The sequence below is a fragment of the Leptosomus discolor genome, chromosome Z (assembly GCF_034619465.1).
Source record: "Leptosomus discolor isolate bLepDis1 chromosome Z, bLepDis1.hap2, whole genome shotgun sequence".
NCBI lineage: Eukaryota > Metazoa > Chordata > Aves > Leptosomiformes > Leptosomidae > Leptosomus > Leptosomus discolor.
The window spans coordinates 48,704,015-48,724,805 of NC_141419.1; the positions used below are offsets into that span (position 1 = coordinate 48,704,015).

At 44.3% G+C, this 20,791-nt stretch overlaps 1 protein-coding gene across 1 annotated transcript; it reads right to left on the minus strand.

The window, feature by feature from the left end:
* Positions 1-20,177: 20,177 nt before the first annotated feature.
* TAL2 (TAL bHLH transcription factor 2) lies at positions 20,178-20,531 on the minus strand. Its single transcript, XM_009952346.2, has one exon. The coding sequence runs from the start codon at positions 20,529-20,531 to the stop codon at positions 20,178-20,180; it is 354 nt and encodes a 117-aa protein (XP_009950648.1).
* Between the last annotated feature and the right edge of the window lie 260 nt (positions 20,532-20,791).

Consider the following 20,791-nt stretch of genomic DNA (forward strand, 5'->3'; position numbering starts at 1 on the left):
CGGCGGGGGGGGTGGGGGTGGGGGTGGGGGTGGGGGTGGGAGGCGCGCTTATGAAAGCATCGCCTTTAGCTGTTTGTGCAAATCGCTTTGGGCCGCAGCCATGCCGTTCGAGGTGGGCAGGAGCAGGCTGTACTGGCCGGACGGCAGGAGGATGGGTCGGCGGCTGCCCAGAGGGCCCGGCTTGGCGCCGGCTGCTGCGAGGTGTCCCCCGAACGGAAGTCCCTGCGGCTCGTTCTGGCGGCCCTGGACACGGTAGGCGGCTGATTCCCTTCGTCTTTATAGCCGTGTTTTGCCTATCTGAACACGTAGCGTCCCTACCGGGCCTTTTGTTTGGCTTTTTTTACAAAATGGTGATAGTTGTGGTTCATATCAGCTTGAGATTGGTTGTGGCTCCCAGAGCCTTTTCTACACATAGAATCATAGAATCATTTAGGGTGGAAAAGACCTTTAAGATCATTGAGTCCAACCACTAGCATAACACTGACAAGTCCATCACTAAACCATGTCCCTAAACACCACATCTACACCGCTTTTAAATACCTCCAGGGATAGTGACTCCACCACTCCCCTGGGCAGCCTGTTCCAATGCTTAACAACCCTTTCAGTGAAGGAATTTTTCCTAATGTCCAATCTAAACCTCCTCTGGAACAACTTGAGGCCATTTCCTCTCATCCTATCACTTGTTACTTGGGAGAAGAGACCAACCCCCACCTCACTACAGCCTCCTTTCAGGTAGTTGTAAAGAGCAATAAGGTCTCCCCTCAGCCTCCTCCAGACTAAACCCCAGTTCCCTCAGATGCTCCTCACAAGACTGGTCATCCAGACCCTTCCCCAGCTTCGTTGCCCTTCTCTGGACACACTCCAGACCTCAGTGTCCTGCTTGTAGTGAGGGGCCCAAAACTACACGCAGTATTCGAGCTGTGGCCTCACCAGTGCTGAGTACAGGGGCACGATCACTTCCCTGGTCCTGCTGACCACACCATTTCTGATACAGGCCACCTGGGCACACTGCTGGCTCACATTCAGCTGGCTGTCGACCAGCACACCCAGGTCCTTTTCCACTGGTCAGCTTTCCAGCCACTCATCCCCAAGCCTGTAGGGCTGCATGGGGTTGTTGTGACCCAAGCACAGGACCCGGCACTTGACCTTGTTAAACGTCGTACAATTGGCCTTGGACCATCAATCCAACCTGTCCAGATTCCTCTGCAGAGCCTTTCTACCCTCAAGCAGATCAGCACTTCTACCCAACTTGGGGTCATTTGCACATACCCTCATCCAGATTGTTGGTAAAGATAGTAAGCAGGACTGGCCCCAATACTGAGACCCGGGGAACACCAGTTGTGATTGGCCACCAACTGGATTTTACTCCAGCCAGTTTGTTACATGTGAAGCATACGCCCATCCAAGCCATGAACAGCCAGTTTCTCCAGGAGAATGCTGTGGGACACCGTGTCAAAGGCTTTACTAAAGTCCAGGTAGAAAACATCCACAGCCTTTCCCTCATCCACTGCGTGGATCACCTTGTCACAGAAGGAGATCTGCTCCACCACCTTCCCCAGCACCGAGGTCAGACTGGTAGGCCTGCAGTTCCCCAGATCCTCCTTCCGGCCCTTCTTGTAGATGGGCATCACATTTGCTAACCTCTGGTTAACTGGGACTCCTCCAGTTAGCCAGGACTGCTGGTAAATGACGGAAAGTGACTTGGTGTGCAGTTCCGCTGGCTCCCTCCATACCCTTGGGTGGATCCCATCTGGCCCCATAGAATTGTGTGTGTCCAAGTGGTGCAGCAGGCTGCTAATCATTTCCCCTTGGATTATGGGGGCTTCATTCTGCTCCCCACCTCTGTTCCAGTTCAGGGGGCTGGGTACCCAGAGAACAGCTGGTCTTACTATTACGGACTGAGGGAAAGGCAGCATTAAGTATCTCGGCCTTTTCCTCAGCCTTGGTCACTATGTTTCCCCCTGCATCCAGTGAAGGGTGGAGATTCTCCTTAGCCCTCCTTGTGTTGCTAATGTATTTATAGAAACATTTTTTATTGTCTTTTATGGCAGTAGCCAGACTAATAAGTTCTAATTGGGCTTTGGCCCTTCTAATTTTCTCCCTACATAACCTTACAACATCCCTGTAGTCCTCCTGAGTGGCCTGCCCCTTCCTCCGAAGGTCATAGATGCTCCTTTTTTTCCTGAGTTCCAGCCAAAGCTCTCTGTTCAGCCAGGCTGGTATTCTTCGTCACTGGCTTGTCTTTTGACACATGCTTCTTGTGTTCCAATAATAAAAATAGCACACCCCTGTGCTTCTTCCCTGTCATATGTCACTGAAGGTGGCTGTTCTTAAGCACAGATCACTATACTTAGCAGGTGTGAGTGTGATACCTTACCGTTATCCCTTTTCTCTTTTTTTTTCTTTTTTTTTTCTCTTTTTTTTTCCTCTGAGACTATTTCTTCTGTTCATCAAGAGTATTTAGGATTACCAACATGGGTGTTCCAAGCTTGTGGTCTATCCCAGGCTGATGTTATCTGTTTATCAGCTGCCTAATAATTACTGAGGTTACTAATGTATACCGGATCCTGGTCAGACCTCAGCAGAAACCTTTTTAACACCTCTTTACATCCATTTTGATAGTGGGGGCTATTGTTAACTGTTTTGTCTTCTAAAAGTAAATCTCTAACCAGTTTTGCATCAATCCTACAGTACTTTTGACAAAACTAGTTTGTTCATGACTCTTGTGTTAAGAGTAAGGATGAGACGTTTGCCTGTCAGAGCCCTCTCAGTGACTTTCACTGAAACAGTTTCGCAAAGTTGCAAATACAGGTAATTCATCAGGGTGACAGATACAACGAGTACAGAATTGCTTACTGCAATAGTCCTGATATCCTAAATAATGCTGGCCAAGTTTTCCCAGGTGTTCTTCACCAGAGGGAAAGGCACAATTCTTACCAAGAAGGCATCCCTATCTTGGGTGGAAGAAGAGGAGCACAGCCCATTGACCGTCTCTTCTAGGTCTTCAGTCCCTTTCTCCCCATTTTTACCCCTTATTCTTCTCTTTTTATTCTCTAATTCTTTGTTTCACCTTCCACAGGTTACATATAGTATGATTTAGATGAGGAGTTGAGTGACATAGTCATGTATATATAGAATTAAGCAGAGATGTTAAATGTAATATCAATTTTCTAGATAATTAAGCAAAAGTTTTACTCCAGGGCATTGTAGCCTTCACAGTTTTGTGCTTAAATAGTTTTTCTGCACTTTAGCCAAAACAGAGCTGCCTTGCCACCACAAGTCTCCCTCTTTCAGCTGTTACCTCCCCTCACAAGGTTTGTAGAAGGGAGAAGAAGATACCAGCATTCTTAACCTTTTGCTGGCTTTTGCCAGATGAACAAGTTGCTCAGCTCTTGTCCTTGCTCTGTCCAGGATGTGATAAACATGTTGCTTTACTTTGCTTAAGTCAAACCTTATAAGCTCAGCACTTCTCCACAATGAGCTTCCCAAGTGAAACATTATCAAAGATCTACTAACTCCAAGATACACAGCATCTGCCTTTACTTTTTCCACCAGACTGGCTAACCTGTGATAGAAGGACATGACGTTGTTCTTGATGAATCCATTTTAGGGGTTGTTGGTCTCATTTTTTCAGCATATTAACTTTTTTTTATTTCCTGGGGAAGTTAGGTTTACTTTTTTGTGAGTCTTTGGCTGGTTTTTCTTCTAAAGAGAGGCACCATTTTTGCCTTTTCCATTCCATTTCCACAAGCTGGTGAAAAGAACTGTTAATGTCTCTAAGATTTGCACACTACATGGTGAAGTTAATCTAGCTAAGCAGTCTGAAAACATACAACTTCTGCAGGTGCTATTGAACTTATTGTTTGCCTACCAAGAACTATTTTCATCAAATAACTGGAGTAACAGTAGGATCATTTTTTGAAAAAGGTTTACACAGGGAAAAATAGCAAACACCTGAACTTTTCCCACAATAATTTTACCTCGCCATGAATAGTAAGCCATTCTTTTCATTGATCTTCCTCTTATCCTCATATTCACAGATTAAGTTCTCCTTATTCTCCATGCCTCTTCCTTTCTGTTTGTCCAGTGACTCATTTTCTCCCTGATGCTTGTGCCATATGCTTGCACCTGGTGTCTGTTTTCTGGACATTTCCATCATGCACTTCATCTACGTGAAGAGCTCAAGATTTAGCCAAGTGATCTCATAATAGTCTTATTACTAACATTCCTAATTCTTATTTTCTGTGGTGCTTATGTGCAGACATGGAAGCCGCAGTTTGTTTTCTAGAGCAGAATATTGCTTTGCCACCGTTGATAGATGGTAAAACATAACAAATTAATAAACTGCATTCTCTGGCAGAAATTAGCATAGCATCATTTTGTTTCCCACTGAACAGTGGTATGTGTCTATGGAGTTGCAGCAGCAGAAGAGTTACTGACAGATTTTTGTACAACGTAGCGATCCTCTACCCATAGAGGTTCTGTGTAGAGATCTCTATCTACCTGTAGAAACGCTAGATCGTTTCTGCTCCTTGCAGTACTGCTTTATTCCCACTGAGCGGCATCAGGTTCATTGCTAGAAAGTGAAAACTATTCAGACTAGCTTGTGTGTGATCATAGGAGAGGGAGAGACTAAAAATGGCAATGACCACAACGAATCTAGAGACGAAAGAAGATCGTAATTTGGGCCAGCAACATGTTGTGCCTGATAGCGATGTCTGCACTGCAGCTACTGCTATGTCTACAACTCATGTAGATATACCAAAGTTCTCTAAAATGCCAGCAATGATACTGCTACCAGTGCTATCAGGTAGCAGGTTGGCAATAGCTACCTGAATGTTTAGTCAGATCCTCAAATACAAACTGCATCCTCTTTCAGGGGGTCTTCACTGCACCTAAAGGATTGTTTTCCAAAGAAGAGAGAGCTATTTTGAAGGTGAATCTCCACAAGCCACCTTCACAGCAGTTAGATGGGAAATGTGTGATAACTCACCCAGCTAAACTAGAAGGAAATTCTGGTGGGTTTTCTACCTCCAGTGCCTGCAGAAAATAAGAATAGCAATTTCTCTAACTTTGCTGATAACCAAAGAGAGATTCCTGAGATTTCTGTGTGTTCAGGGTAGCGTCTTAGCAGAGCATAGGACAGAGGAACCCATGAAAGAGAAATCAGATCAAGGAACACAGTCTGTGTAATAACAGTAGAGTAACAAATAAGAAAACTTAAATTTGGTCACTGATTTTCCAGCTGTCCCAGATATTTCAGGAATAATTTAAAGATAACAGAGGATAAGCACCTCTGAAATAATCCTGTTCATCCTTGGACCAAATATGCTGATGCTGAGAGAACTGTGACAGTGTAAGATGGTATTAGTGTGTAAGCTAGGTACACTTTCGTGTGTGTGTGTTACACAACTTTTTGTTGATTCTGAATGAAGAACAGATATTCCTTTCTTCATTTCTTGTGGGTAGGCTAATAAAAAGAGCTGAGCACACTATACATATAAGAAATTTAGTATGGACTGACTAATATTCTGCTCTGTTGTGTGAGCGCAAAGCTCAACATGAAAACAAAGCACAAGCCTGAACTGACTCTCTTTCCCAAGGAATATTAGCATGAACCTTAAAAAAAAATGTTGTAGACACCTACTGATTGGCTACCCAGCTTTCACACGTGCCAGAGTACTTTTCAGCAGGATTAGTTGTCCTTTCCAAGATGACACTGATAAATTAATACAAATATTTTCTGAATTTGCTTCAGAAAACCTTCCAGCTGTTCATGAAGTCACCACATTTTTACTTCTGAAACAGATGTGAAAGATGTTACATGCTTGTCAGTTATTCCTGACAGCTGCCTTGCTGCATGTCATAACTGATCCTGGATAGATAGTTGCTCTTGGTCCATTCTAGGCAAAGCTGAAACCACCACATAATACCTGACAGTAACAAAGAGAGAAGTAACAAAGAGAATTGGTTTCAAGGTGAATATATGTCCACATCTTTAATCTCCATGGAGCATGACATCAGTAACGCGTTACTCCCTAGATCTTACAGAAGCTGTGGAAAACATGAACTAGAGCTGTCATACCTGATTCATTTGTATTGTCCATTTCATATGACCATTATGCTAATTTAGTGTTTGAAAAGAAGGTCTGTGTACCTAGTATGGAAGCATGGCTGGTGAAGTTGCTGCTGGATGTGGGACATGTTTATTTAGTGTTTTGTTTTGTAATGTCTGGGATCCTACAGACATTGACCTGGAATTCAAAAACGGTGCCTTAGAGAAAAAAAAAAGGACAACTTTAATCATCAGTATGCTTCAAAACTCATACATCTGTACTCCCCAAAATTAGGAAGTAAAAAAAAAAATCCTATTTTATTGATTATTAGATTAAATTTATTTGCCTTTCTTAAAAGATCTCTCAGACTCAAGTCTATGCATCAGAGTTGCATCAGGTGAAAATACTAATCTTTGCCATGTATGAAAATAGGACATTCCCATTGTCTGCTCTCATTCTTCCATGTTTGTGAGTTGTAGTCATCTGCCACACTGCTGTCTATCTTCTTCCAATCCAGTTCCCGCTCTGCTCTGTAGTTTTCTGCCTCATTTATATTTCACCATTTTCCAACAGTCTCATATCCCCCTCAAACTGCTTACTTTGATATTCTAGTACATTTTCTTCTCTTTCCTCTCTAGTACCATATATTCATCAACCTTGCCTATTTCTTTCAGTGTCGCTCCTCACAGTTATTACCATGTGTTACCATTACATACATGATTCCTGAGAGTGTGTGCTCAATACACTTCCTGTACTTTTCATCTCTGCAGGACTGTCATTGTAGTTCATTGACCAGTCCAATTCTATGCACATTAGAGTCTGTTCTGAGTCTGAAAGTTGTGGGCCTACTTCAACCAACTTCTCAGGTTTTTTTCTGGAAAAAATCAATGTTGTTAATAATCACTGCTAGCTAGTTTCAAGGTTATTGCCAATAATGGTTGACAATGTGTTCCTTATGTGTTCCTGTTACTATAACTGTTATTGTATTAGTATTGTATATCACGGTATTACTTAGGAGTTTCAAATGAGGACAAAGCCCTATATATACGCAGCAAGAGAAACATCCTTGCTTAGTATAACCCACTATCTCTGTAAACAAAAAGTTAGGAAAAGCAGGGTCTGCACAAGGTCATCTTCCCTCTTTCAGTTTTAAACTGTTACTCCTCTTACTGTCATGACACTCCCTGATAAAATGTCCCTCCTCACTTTTCCTGCAGGCTCCCTTTAAGTACTGGAAGGCTGGTATAAGGTCTTCCTTCAGCCTTTTCTTCTGCAGGCTGAACAACCCCAGCTCTCTCAGCCTGTCCTCATAGGGGAGGTGCTCCAGCCCCCTGATCATTTTTGTGGCCCTCTTCTGGACCCACTCAAGCAGGTCCATGTCTTTCTTGTGTTGGGGGCCCCAGAGCTGAATGCAGTACTGCAGGTGGGGTCTCACCCAGAGCAGAGAGGGAGAATCACCTCCCTTGACCTGCTGGCCACACTTCTTTTGATGCAGCCCAGGATGCAGTTGGCTCCCTGGGCTGCAAGTGTACAGTGCTGGCTCATGTTCAGCTTTTCATCTACCAACACCCCAAAGTCCTTTTCTGCAGGACTGCTCTCTATCCACTCATCGCCCAGCCTGTACCTGTGCTTGGGATTGCCCTGACCCAGGTGCAGGACCTTGCCCTTGGCCTTGTTGCGCTTCATGAGGTTTGCACGGGCCCACCTCTCCAGCCTGTCCAGGTCCCTCTGGATGGCCTCCCTTCTCTCCAGCGTGTCAACCACATCACACAGCTTGGTGTCATTGGCAAACTTGCTGAGGGTGCACTCAATCCCACTGTCCATGTCACCAACAAAGATGTTAAACAGGACTGGTCCCAGTACCGATCCTTGTGGAACACCACTCATCACTAGTCTCCACTCAGATATCAAGCCTTTGACCATGACTCTTTGTGTGCGACCATCTAGCCAATTCCTGATCCACCGAATGATCCATCCATCAAATCCATGTCTCTCCAGTTTAGAGACAAGGATGTCATGTAGGACAATGTCAAAAGCCTTGCACAAGTCCAGGCAGATGGTGTTGGTTGCTTTTCCCTTATCCACCATCACTGTAACCCCATTGTAGAAAGTCACCAGATTTGTCAGGCAGGATTTGCCCTTGGTGAAGCCATGTTGGCTGTCACCAATCACCTCCTTATTTTCCATGTGCCCTAACATATTTTCTGGGAGGACCCGCTCCATGATCTTGCTGGGCACAGAGGTGAGACTGAATGGCCTATAATTCCCAGGGTCTTCCTTTTTTCCCTTTTTAAATATGGGGGTTATGTTTCCCCTTTTCTAATCAGCAGGAACTTCACCAGACTGCCACGATTTCTCAAATATGGTGGATAGTGGCTTAGCAATTACATCCACCAGTTCCCTCAGGACCCATGGATACATCAGGTCCCACAGACTTGTGCACCTTCAGGTTCCCTAGATGGTCTCAAATCTGATCTTCTCCTACAGTGGGCAGTTCTTCATTCTGCCAGGCCCTGCCTGTTCCCTCTTCAACTTGGGCGGTGTGGCTGGAGCACTTCCCGGTGAAGACTGAGGCAAAAAAGTCATTGAGTACCTCAGCCTTCTCCATATCCTGGGTAGCTAGGTCTCTCATTGCCTTTCTGAGAGGGCCCACATTATTCCTAGTCTTCCTTTTATCACCAACATACCTATAGAAGCTTTTCTTATTAACCTTAATTCTATCGGGTCCTTGGTCTTACTGACCTGTTCCCTGGCTGCTTGGGCAGTTTCTCTGCATTCCTCCCAGGCTACCTGTCCTTGCTTCCACCCTGTGTGTGCTTCCTTCTTTCCTTTGAGTATGTCTAGGAGCTCCCTGTTCATCCACTCAGGCCTCCTGGCATTTTTGCCTGACTTCTTCTTCATTGAGATGCATCACTTCTGAGCTTGGAGGTGGAGATCCTTGAATATCAACTAGCTATCCTGGGCCCGTCTTCCCTGCAGGCCTGCTTCTCACGGCACCCTACTAAGCAGTTCTCTGAAGAGACCAAAGTTTGCTCTCCTGAAGAGCAGGCTAGCATGCTTGCTGCGCACCCTCCTGGCAGCCCGAAGGATCTCAAACTCCACTATCTCGTGGTCGCTGAATCCAAGGCTGCCTTTCCGCCTCACGTTCTCCACCAACCCCTCCTTGTTGTTGGGGACAACATCCAGCATAGCTCCTCTCCTCGTGTATCTCCTCATATCTCCTACTGATATACACAATGTAATGCAATACACATTCAGCAAATGAGCTCTTCGGTATAGAAGAGCAATGCTGGCAAGGTGCTGCATATTTTCGACCCTATCAAATAAATTACATGTAGTCCGCTCTCTGACACACAATGCAGATGTAGCTGAACCTAAGACTAGACATGAGATGACAGCTTTAAGACAGTCATTTTTCCTCCTCCATTTGCTTTTGTAAAATGGTGTCCTGAAACATCCTGCTTAGGGCTGAAGGACTGAACAAATAGTCTGCTCTGAATGAGAAAGGAGAGCTATCCTATTTAAGGTGGAGCACAGAGCAAACGTCTTCCGTCCACCTCCTCTTTTCCTTCTCAATAACAAATGATTTATCTTCACCAGAGACAGGAATTGTCTCTCAGAAACTAACCTTCTAAATTTCTCCCTGAAAGGAGCACAAAACAAAAAACGGACATTAAGAAAATAGTCAGTATTCCCCCATATGCCTTTGGCTAGTAAACAATGTTCACCAGTGTTTTGGGGACAGGAAGTTCAGGCGAATCTCTCTGGAATTGTTGTGATGCCACCTTCTCTCTCTTGTCAACTCTGCAGGCATGTATGTATAGACAGTGCTTTTATTATGTGTGGAAACAAGGTGCCTCCCTCCAATGATTTCCAGTTTGAAAATCAAAATATACTTCTGGTTTGTGACAAATGTACTCAGCAGAGGCAGTGGTAGAGTTCTGCTCACTCACACCATCCTTGGAACTGGCTCAGACCCACACTCAGTCTTGATCCTGCGTGGATACCAGTATCCTGAGAAACAATCAGGGTCCTGCAAGCAGATCGAGGGAGGTCCTCACTCCATCCCCTCTCTTCAATATTGGTGAGTCCACATCTCAAATGCTATGTCCAGTTCTGGGCTTCCCAGTACAAAAGAGACATGGGCTTACTGGACCAAGCCAGTGGAGGGCCACAAGAATGATTAAGGGACTGGAACAGCTTTCATAGGAGGAGAGGCTAAGAGGTGGGACTGTTTAGCCTGGAGAAGAGGTTGTTGAAGGGAACCTTCTCGAAGTGTATCAATATGTGTTGGGAGACAATGATGTATAGGGAGCCAGACTTCTTTCAGTGATGCCCACTGACAGGCAAGAGGCAATGGACACAAGTTTGAAAACATGAAAATCCTTATGAACACAAAAAAATGTTTAGTATGAGGGGGGTCAAACACGGGAATGGGTTTCCCGGAAAGGTTGTGGACTTTACATCTGTGGAGATATTCAAAATTTGACTGGGCACAGTCCTGGGCAGCCAGCTGTAGGTGACATGGCTTGAGCAAGTGGGTTGTATCAGATGATCCCAGGAGATCCCTGGGAGATCCCAGTGCAAACAATTCTGTGATTGCCAAAAGTTTACTATAAGGTTGCTTTAATCTTGAAAACAATTTTTTCCATACCGTTTATATGTTTCCTCTCAGGACTGTTTCCTGACCAATTCCAGCTGTATCAGATGTAATGTTGCTAAAACAAGGTTGGGGACACTGTTTGCTCCTGCAGAGGCAAGGTCCATATTTAGAGTTGTGAGTGTGTGTCTGCAAAGTCACTGCCCTTTATTCAATAAATTCCAAGTGCAGCATCAGTCTAGTTGGACAGATGAGGTTGTATGTGCTCAGAAGCCGTCTAGTGCCATAGCTACAATCCAGTGAACAATTTGTGGACCGTACTTCAACTACTAGATTCTGGGAAGGATTAGTTAAGGAGAAAGAAAAGCAACATTCAACAGGAAACAGACTTCTTATTGTGCCCCTTCATTGTATATTCTCTGTGCTCCCTTTTCTGCTCAGTAGCACAGGCCAGTTTGGGACACTCTAAATTGTCAAGAGCAGCAAGGGGTTACCCAGAGTGTGCTTTGTTTGACAATACAGACAGCTTTTTTTGTTAACTGACTTGAAACCATTGTCTGTGCCCCCCCTCCCATACCCTGTCTCCTGTCCTCACCACCCTCATCCCCAGCCCAGCTCACCCTCTGCAGATCCCCTTACAGTCTTTGGGTTCATGAAGTACAAATTAGCATAATCTGATTAGCTGCATGGGGTTGTTCAGCATAGAGCTGAAAAGGAAGAAAAAGAAAAAATGGTTCACAAAGAGAAGCCCTGAGGAGGGCAGAAGGGGGTGGTATTGCTGTTGTGCTGTGGTGCTGAAAACTTGCACCTGCATAGCAGGCAGATCCTCTTCTTACTAAGGACTCTTAGATGGTATTAAAGCACAGGAATTAATTGAGGGGACGGTAAGGAGGCAGAGAAAGGATGACAGAAGAGCTGGAATGGGGAGGAGAGGAGAGGAGAGGAGAGGAGAGGAGAGGAGAGGAGAGGAGAGGAGAGGAGAGGAGAGGAGAGGAGAGGAGAGGAGAGGAGAGGAGAGGAGAGGAGAGGAGAGGAGAGGAGAGGAGAGGAGAGGAGAGGAGAGGAGAGGAGAGGAGAGGAGAGGAGAGGAGAGGAGAGGAGAGGAGAGGAGAGGAGAGGAGAGGAGAGGAGAGGAGAGGAGAGGAGATATTCTATTAATTGAATTATCTGGACTGGGAATGTATGGTTTGCTGACAGTGGAAAACATTCTTTGATTCCTCTTCATCATGGAGAGGAGATCATCTTGGTAAGCTGGCCTATCAAGATAAGAGTTTTAGAGTCTCTGCAGGAGACTGATAAGAAACATGGTAGGAAAAAAACCAAACTGGCTATGGGCAGGGGTGTGGGGTGTTTTGGGTTTGGTTTGTTTTTTTTTTTCCTGGGCATTTTCTGTGGTGGTCTTCCATTGTTAACAGTAGTAAACAATCTGCTTGATTGCCTTTGTTCCTGCCCTAATTTTCTCCTTTCTGCCCTTGCTGGGTGAAGGACCCTCCCAGAAGACTCAAGACTCAAATCCATAGTCACAGGTTTTAAAAGCAGCTAGTGGCTTTATATGCTTGTGTATTCAGGAATGCGAGATGAAATGACTTGAAGGTGCCTGGTTTTTAAAAAAATCTTCAAATACCTTCCAAGGCTGCTTCCACACTGCCTGCTCTTCCAGCTGAATTCCCTGACCAGTCACTCTCATCTTTCTGATGTATCTTAAAAGCATGCATGGATAGATGTTACGAGAAAAGTACCCCAGAAAGCAGTCATGACAGCCCTAAAATATTTTGAGTTGAGCCCTCAAGATCAAGAGTCTTACTGACAGCCTTAGCCCTAGACTTTTTCAGTACTTCACAGAGTCAGGATAAAAGCAAACATAAATGTCAGGATAAGTCGAGCTTTGAGACACTATTTATGACAAGGCCCTGGCTAACTTGAACCTGCGGTTTTCAAGAAGAACTTTGGTATTTACCTTAAGAGCACATGGCAGAAAACTGCTGGAATTATTTAGCAATGAAGTTGTAATAAAAACCAAAGAAACTTGGTTTTACTATTATTTTAACAACATTTTCATTTCTTTGAGTTTAGAAAACTGTATAGTTAAGGGAAATACAAAACATTTAGATAATCAAAAACATATAACCAATATTTGTCTGTATAGGTTCAGCAGCCTGTACTCTTGGGGAATGTTTTAAATTAATAGGAGCCCCTCTATCAGGCTTTCCAAATTGCTTAACTGGCAGTTTGACTTACTTGAAACAAGTAAGTCAAGAAACAACATGGTCATGTTCTGTTTTCTGTAGATGATATATAGAGAAATAATACAGAAGTAGTCTACCCCTCTACAACAAGATTAGTGTCCATCCAGGTATGTCAGACATGGAAGAACCATCCTACAGCTTTCTCCCACTTTCACTGACTATTTGTTTGTTTTCGTTCTTGTAATTTTTCTTTTTCCTTAGTCTGAAAGAATAATGATTTCAATTTTAAAGGCAAAATCTGTGGTTTTACCTTTGCATGTGACCTTAAGTGAACTTCACGGACTTCAGGGAGATGATAAGGGTAAGACAGATAGATAGATAGATAGATAGAAAGACAGACAGAGATAGATAGATAGATGTAGATATAGATAGATATATACACTTTCTCTAATCTGCTCAGTTCAAAATCAACAGGTAAAATTATGCTGCTGAAGCTAGCTGCCATGAATTTCTTTCCTCACTTCCAAATCTGAAAGCTGGGGAAAACCTGTTTGCATTCCACAAGTCTATGCAGAAATGTGAACTTGTCTGTCCTGTGCCATTCACGGTGGCTGGACATGTTCACTAGACAGCAGCTGGCCACTCTTCTGTGCCTGAAAATTTACAGAAAGCGTTTGCAGCATAGCTCAGGAGGAAGAGCCAGAGTGGGCAGTTCCCTTCAGCATTGAGTTATTTCAGTTCCCATTCAGGTGGTGGGAACGTTTTCCATCCAAGCAGGCTATGCAAGCACTGAGCGCTTTCGGCAAGTCCAACATGTCAGGCTCACTCGCTCTGTCAGGAACTCTCAACATGCAACCAACTTTTTGCCATTCAGTCCCGTAGAGATCACTCCAGAGCCTCTTAGCAGAGCCAGATACTTCCTTCTGAAACACTTTTTAATCTACAGGCAGTAAAACACTTAGGTAACAGACAACTGACCTGAGCTTCTGTGGTTATCTAGGTCTAATAGCCTCCACTCAAGGTGCTTTTAGGCATTGTAGTTTCCTCTTGAGAGTCTTCGGGTCTTTCCAGTAAGTGTAAAGCTTTTTAAAGCTTGAATTTAAAACTGTATAGTCTTGAGTTGGGGGAATCTATAGGTTATGTTTTTGTTGGTTGTACATATATGTATCAGAGCACAGTAATTCTGCTGTGATTTGAAGGGAGATTTAATACTGGCTGCTCTTAGCCTTTCTCAACTTCAGGTCTGAGGACTGCTGTCTACCAGGGTTTGCCAAATACAGTCACCAAGACAAAATCACTGCTAAACGGTTTCTACACCCAGGGTTGGAGGCAGAACACATCCCTGGAAGCTTGCTGATGGTGGGCCATCATCCTTTAGTTTTCCATTAAGGTTTTAGGCTACCTAAGAAAGAGTCTGTCTTTCAAGGTGCAGAGTAGGTAATTTCAAGGAAAGTGAGGGATCTTCCCCAGGTCTGAGATATTCAGTGTTGTTCACTGTGCCCCTGGCCAGCTGCAGCAGGACAGAAAGGTGGGTGCATGGGAAACCTCTCCTTCCCTATGCTTGTGAATATCGGTTTGCACGACTGGCCAGCATAAATGTTGGAGACTTCGTCTGAGGCCCAATGCAGTCTATACAGGAGTCTCACTGACTTCTTTGTGCCCTTCATCCTGAGCCACTTCTGTGCTATTTTGTGGCATTGAAGCTCAGCAGAGGAGATGTACCCACAGAAATGCTGGTTGCATTTTGCCTCTCTTTTTGGCTCTCAATGCCTGGGGGGGAACCCTTTTCCAAAAGATACTCCCAAAGGAGGCTTATCACAGGGTCCTCAGTTGTGCACTGTAGGATTTGCAATCTGTGGCAGTGAAACAAACCATGGGGAGATGGGTAGTGCATTTGTTTGCACATATGGAGGGGGGGTGGGGCAGGGAGAATACAATGGGATGAAACTAAGTCTTTTCCTTATAGAGAAGAACTGGACCAACTCAGAGTGCAGTGAAAATGCTACCCGTGGCTTATGGACAGAATAATGAATAAATTCAACTGGATACATGTAATCGGCCAGATACAGGGCAATCTCTAACTTCTGTAACCCAAATACTTGTTTGAGCTGCTTCATCCACCTATCTTCTCCCCTCTGATTCTCTCAGCACCTGCTGTATTAAAAATGCAATTACACCCCTGAGAAGTGACAGATTTAAGCTCTGTCACTTTGTCAATGATCTTTAGATTTAAGACTGGCTCCCGAGTGACCCCTGCCCTACAGGTCAGTAGTTAAGTCGCCCATTCTCTCCACCTTCTTTCATCACACAGCCTTCAAAGAACAAAAGTCAGATCTGCCTTGCTCACACTACTTTAGCCATGGTCACTGCATATCATTGCCTAACAGCAAAGAAATTTGTGGAAGCCAGTTAGATACTGAAAGATAAATTACTCTGAAACACATCGGTCCTGCAGCTTCCACTTCTTGCTCAGACCTAGATGCTAGGATGGATCTTAGTGTCCTCAAACAATTCTGTTTTGCCATTTAGTTTGGCTGGCTCAGGAATCCTGTGAGTCTCCCTCCCTCAAATGCTATGGTCATTATACCCTCTTCCTCTCTGATTTAAACTCAGTACAACTCACAGGGCTGCTGAGTACATGCCTCACCACAAAGTCTTCCTCGGCATGGGAAACACCCCAGAAAAAACAACACACCATGCAGATCCAGGATTTCGTTGTGCCATGTCCAGAGCCAGGAGCAATGTGTTCTCTACAGGCAGGATTTTAATCCACTGACTCTCAGGCCAAAACCCTGATTGCAGACATGCCCTTCCTCTAACCAGAGGCTGACCATCACTAGGGTTCATGAACAAGACTACAGTGTCCTTGCAAGACACAGTTGCAACATATTTCCTTCTTTCTTTACCCAGTCCAAATATCCAACTTCAGCTACACTCCATAGCCACAAAGTAGATAGTGAGAAAGTGGACATGACAAACAGCAGTCTGCACAGCAGGCTTGTTCCTGGTGATGCGTGGGTTCCTTTTATGGACAGTGTACATTGCACCTCTCCTGGCATCAGTGCTTTTAGGTTCTGTGATAGCTGAAGAGTGGCAATTGTCTCCTAGCACCGAGCCTCTGAAGAAAGTAATCCTCAATTGACCTAAAATGTGGAGCTATATTCTTCCATTGATCCTGTTGGAAATTCCAAATAAAGGAATTTCTTACTGAGATTTCTGCATCACAAAGGCATGGGAGGACATTTCACACCCTCTGTACAGGCTAGGAGTACCATGGGTTGGAGGAAGCCATGACTCTTTTAACTTTACATCATGCCTTTCTGGTTCAGGAGATACCAAAGATACCTCTAGAAGATACCACCTTAGCTGATCTTCCTTGCAATATTGACAGCCATATCCTCAGCAAAAAATTTATAACAGGAAAAGAAGTGCTATTCACACAACTCTATTTAACACTGCTAGTTACAACTAGGAGACTCCATAGTGGCCTTAAGACTAGGGACATTTTTGTCATTTATGCTAAGGTTTTGCTACTGCTGCAACATATGTGAGACATTTTTCAGCCAGCTCCAAATGACTTGATACATCCCCATGCCATGGGTCCCGTTATCTCACAACACACCACCATGTTAACTTGGCTATACTATGCCCACTTCCGAGGATGCATTGCCACATGATCCTGAACATACTAACTAATTTGTCATTACCTGCTGTAATCCTTTCTAAGGTGGCATTGCCTTGATCAGTATAAATACATATTTTGAATCTACGTTTGCTGATTTTATGACTTTTATGTATAATCTCTTGAGATGGCACCTTGCTCAGGCACATACCGTGCAGAAATCCCTTTCCTGCTGTATCACAGGGCAGTGTCAGGGCTGTGAGACACCCAGTTAAGCATGAAACTGAAACTGGCCCCATGTCCCAGTGATTTCCCATAGCTTTTCCTCACAACTCGGTGTCTGTCATCCACTCTACTTCCTCTCCCTCTTCCATCCTCATACTCAATTGAGGATTAGGTTGTTCCCGCCAGGTGTTAGCCAGAAAGAGCAGCTTTACATCCTAAGCTCCCCTCAACTTTGGATGAGTTTTTATACTGAACCTGGACTCCAGTCCGAATCTGTAGGTTGTGCCTATCTGAAGACCTCCACATAATGACAGACTCAAATTAATTCTTTAGGGTGACGTCTGCTTTTTAAAATGGAGTTGGTTAAAATCTCTTGAATTGTGAATATTTGGAAGACAAACACGACAGTGTTGTACAATTAAATTTCATTTATCTGTCTTTTTCAAGAGCTAGTCAAAATCTTCTTAGCATGTAGGTTGAAATAGAAATTCAATCAAAACCAGTAAGAAAACATAATAAACAAAGAATTCCTGTCATTCTTCATCAGTTGATAGTATCGTTTCTAACATCAAGACTCTTGCAAAGGTGCTGAACAGAAGAATGATCCTCTACTGGAAATAACTGTAATTGTTCTGGTATCCTCTACGAAGTGGTATATAAATGTAAAATGAAATTTTAGAAAGTTTAAAAAGACAAAGATTAATTTCTTAGATAATTTATTTTTAATATATTAGATGTTAAATAACATCATATAGCACAAAATGTGCTCAGTTACACTGTCTTTGTTCATGATCATACAGATAAGAAATCCACAAAACATGAAGAAGAAAAAAAAAATCTTTGGTAGATAGATCTAGCAAAAAACATGCTGAACGTGAGAGTGGTGAGCTCCAAAATGAAAAGGAGAACAAAGAAAGTACTGATATGAACCAAAGCAATAACAGGACGGGCAGCTTTTCAGGACAGAAAATGTAACAAGCATGTTACAGTACAGAATTGCTAAGTTTTCTTTCCCTTTCTCTGGACAATAACTCTGCTCACAAGATGTTTTGGCTTGCCTTGGTGACTTCTGTTTCCTAGGATAGCAAGTGGTAATGAACCAAATAGCACCATCACCTCACCAATAAGTGCTCTGATTTACTTGGACTAATTTATCCTGCGGTAACTCCCAGCAAGTCAACAGAAAGCTAGGAGGAGGACTTGGCTCATTACCTTTGAGGTGCCGTGCAGAAGAGGCTGTGACTCCATTCAGTAACATTGAAGTGGGCAGAGGCAGGGAGAAAGCAGTACTGATTTCACAAACCGTGCGAAAGGCTTAGTGTGTTTCCACTCAGCCGCTCCCCAGTGCAGTCCCCAGCCCTGACAGCTCAGAAATACAGGGATAAGCAAACTGAAGATTAGCAGTGTTCAGAAACAAAATGAAATCACCCTGAACCCTTGCAAATTTTCTTTTTGTTCTTTTGGTCATCTGTCCACTGGCACGCCTGTACCTTATGGCACCAGCCCTGGATGGGGTGAGCTGTGTTCCTGTCAGACCGTGGTCTTTGTCAATGCACAGGACAGCCCAATACACATGTAGCAGGAGCCAGCCCTGCATTTTTTGGTGCACCTGGTGGCTGGTGAGGCTTTGAAAGGCAGCTTGGCTTTGGGTGCCAAATCTCCTCATGCAGAAAGGCACAATGTTTTACATGCACAAACCTATCTCTGCTTCCTGATGGCAGCTCATTGTCTCACGAATAAACAGAAGCAGCCCAGGGACATGCATTGGCACATGGGACTTCCATTTCTTCACCAGTGGTGAATAGTTGTCTTTTCTAAGCATTGACATGTAGCTTGGTCCACATGGAAATCAAAAGGACCTGTGTCAGTGGGAGCAGGATCTGACCAGGAACGAGTTCTGCTTAGACCTAGTGCCATTTTTTTCTGTTGTTCTGGGCAGCTTTATAACTTGCATGAGCAGTCCAGACCATTGCTGGCACAAGTTATAATTCAATCAAGAAATTAAATTGATTTGTGAGCAACAGCACACAATGGTCACCTTTGTGAAACCTCTTTTCATCCTGCTTATCATCTAAACATCTGCATCATGGTGGCTGGTGTTCTCTACAGGGAACTGACCCACTGAATCAAGTGGAAGCCATTTACACGATTTTCTTTGTCCTTGCTCCATCAGCCCATTTGGGATAGTGTCCAGATGGAGGAACCTCAACTACAGCAGGCAAAAGCAGTGAGTTAGTTTAAAGGCAGCCAGCAGGCTACACAAGCAGCATGCCTCTAGTCTTCTCCAGGATCTTAGTGCCCCACCTGAGGCAGACATCAGTCCAACTCACACAGCCCAGCATCACAGCGCTAGGGTCTTACAGATGACAGCAAGGATGTGTACAGCTAGGTTCTGCCTCCCACAGCAGCAAAAGCAGGACTGGTTTGGGAACTCGATGCCCAAGACCTGTGGCACAGCCCTGTGCCAAAGAGGCACTGCAGTGCACCGGTGGTGCATGCCCAGCACCTTCTGCCAGGCCCAGATATGCTCCAGCTGCTTTTGTACCCAGTCATGGGAAGGGGCACTGCTTAATGGCATTTCCATGAAGGTTTTCACAGTGCATCATTGAGCCCTTTCTCCTGGGACCTCCTTCCTGAAAGAGTAAATCCCCCATTGACACAGCTGTTGAAGAGCAAAGGTGTTTAGCCACCAACGTGTTTGATGGATGGGCTTTTAAGCTGCAGCATAGCTGGCCAGCTTCCGTCACACGCACACTGTCACTGTTACAGAGGAAGTTTGCTCTACCTATTGAACCCACTGAAACTCATCTATGACTATGTCTTCTTTTATTTCAAATTGTCATTTTTGCTTTAACGTAATGTTTAATTTTGTTTAATAGAATTTTGCTCTGACACTAGGTATCCCTCCAGTCTGATGGAGAAAGATGTATCCAGGTTCAAGGGCTAGGACTTGTATTTTCGAAAAAAAGAATCAAGCTGGAAATAAGATTCACAGGCTGAAGTGAGTGCAATTAGCCCCTGGAAACACTGTTGGAAGACTGTAGCAAATATCACATCTCTCAAAACCTTTCACTACCAAGGCCAGATGTCTGTCTTGGACAAATTTTGTGGTGCAATCATTATTCTTGAGCTCGGTAGTGCTTCCTTGAAATACCATAGGAGACTAATCTCTTTCCTTGCCAGAAACAGTGGATTAATTTCTGTGGCCTTATTTATGATGGAGATTAGGGCAGGAGGCCCTTCTGGCTCAGACTCTGCTATGACAGTAGTGATTCCTTCCCAATTCCCAGGGGCTACAAGTTCTCTGTTTGATCATCCAGGTTGTTGGCTGACCAAGGATTTCCTTTCCTATTAAATAAAAATGTATACCGAATGAAACAGTAATAAATATAAATAAATAATCACAATACATAGAGGAGCAACCCACAGATTCTGTAAAAAAAGGGGGACTATCAGACTAACACCAAGACTGCATGTCTTATTGGCTGCTAAGTAGATGATATCTCTGACCAGCACTCTACTATATTGCTGCTCGTGCTGGGAGAGGAGACACCACAGTTTTCAATCAATGTCAGCTCCTCCATGCCTTGTAAGTGTGGGGTTTGCTGAAAGAACCCCAGGATGCTGCCCCGTGCTGCTGCGGCCGTCTGCTGCAGGCCTGGCTCTCCCAGGACCTTGACGAGGAAGTTGATGTACCTCATAGCTAACCGAAGTGTCTCATTCTTGCTCAGTTTTTTGTCTGGTGGGTGAGTGGGAATGAGTTTCCTCAGCTTGGCAAAGGCACTGTTGACATTTTGCTGCCTCCATCGCTCCCTGGTGTTGGTGAAGATCTTCCTTGTCATTCTCAAAGTACTGCAAAGCAAAGGAGATGGTGAGTGAGTGCTAGATACTCCTGTTTTTCATGCAGGCTGCTGCTTTGAGGGCACTGTATCCTCTGTGCCAGTGGCACACAGTGGTGATGCTAGGCATTTCTAATTTTTGCCCTCTGTGGCTGATGCTCTTGTCCTGCATGTCCTGCACAGATTTACCCTAATCCCTAAAGTCGTGTCCCCATTCACAGCCATGATCATAAGCATTGCAGCTGCAACTAGATGCCACAATG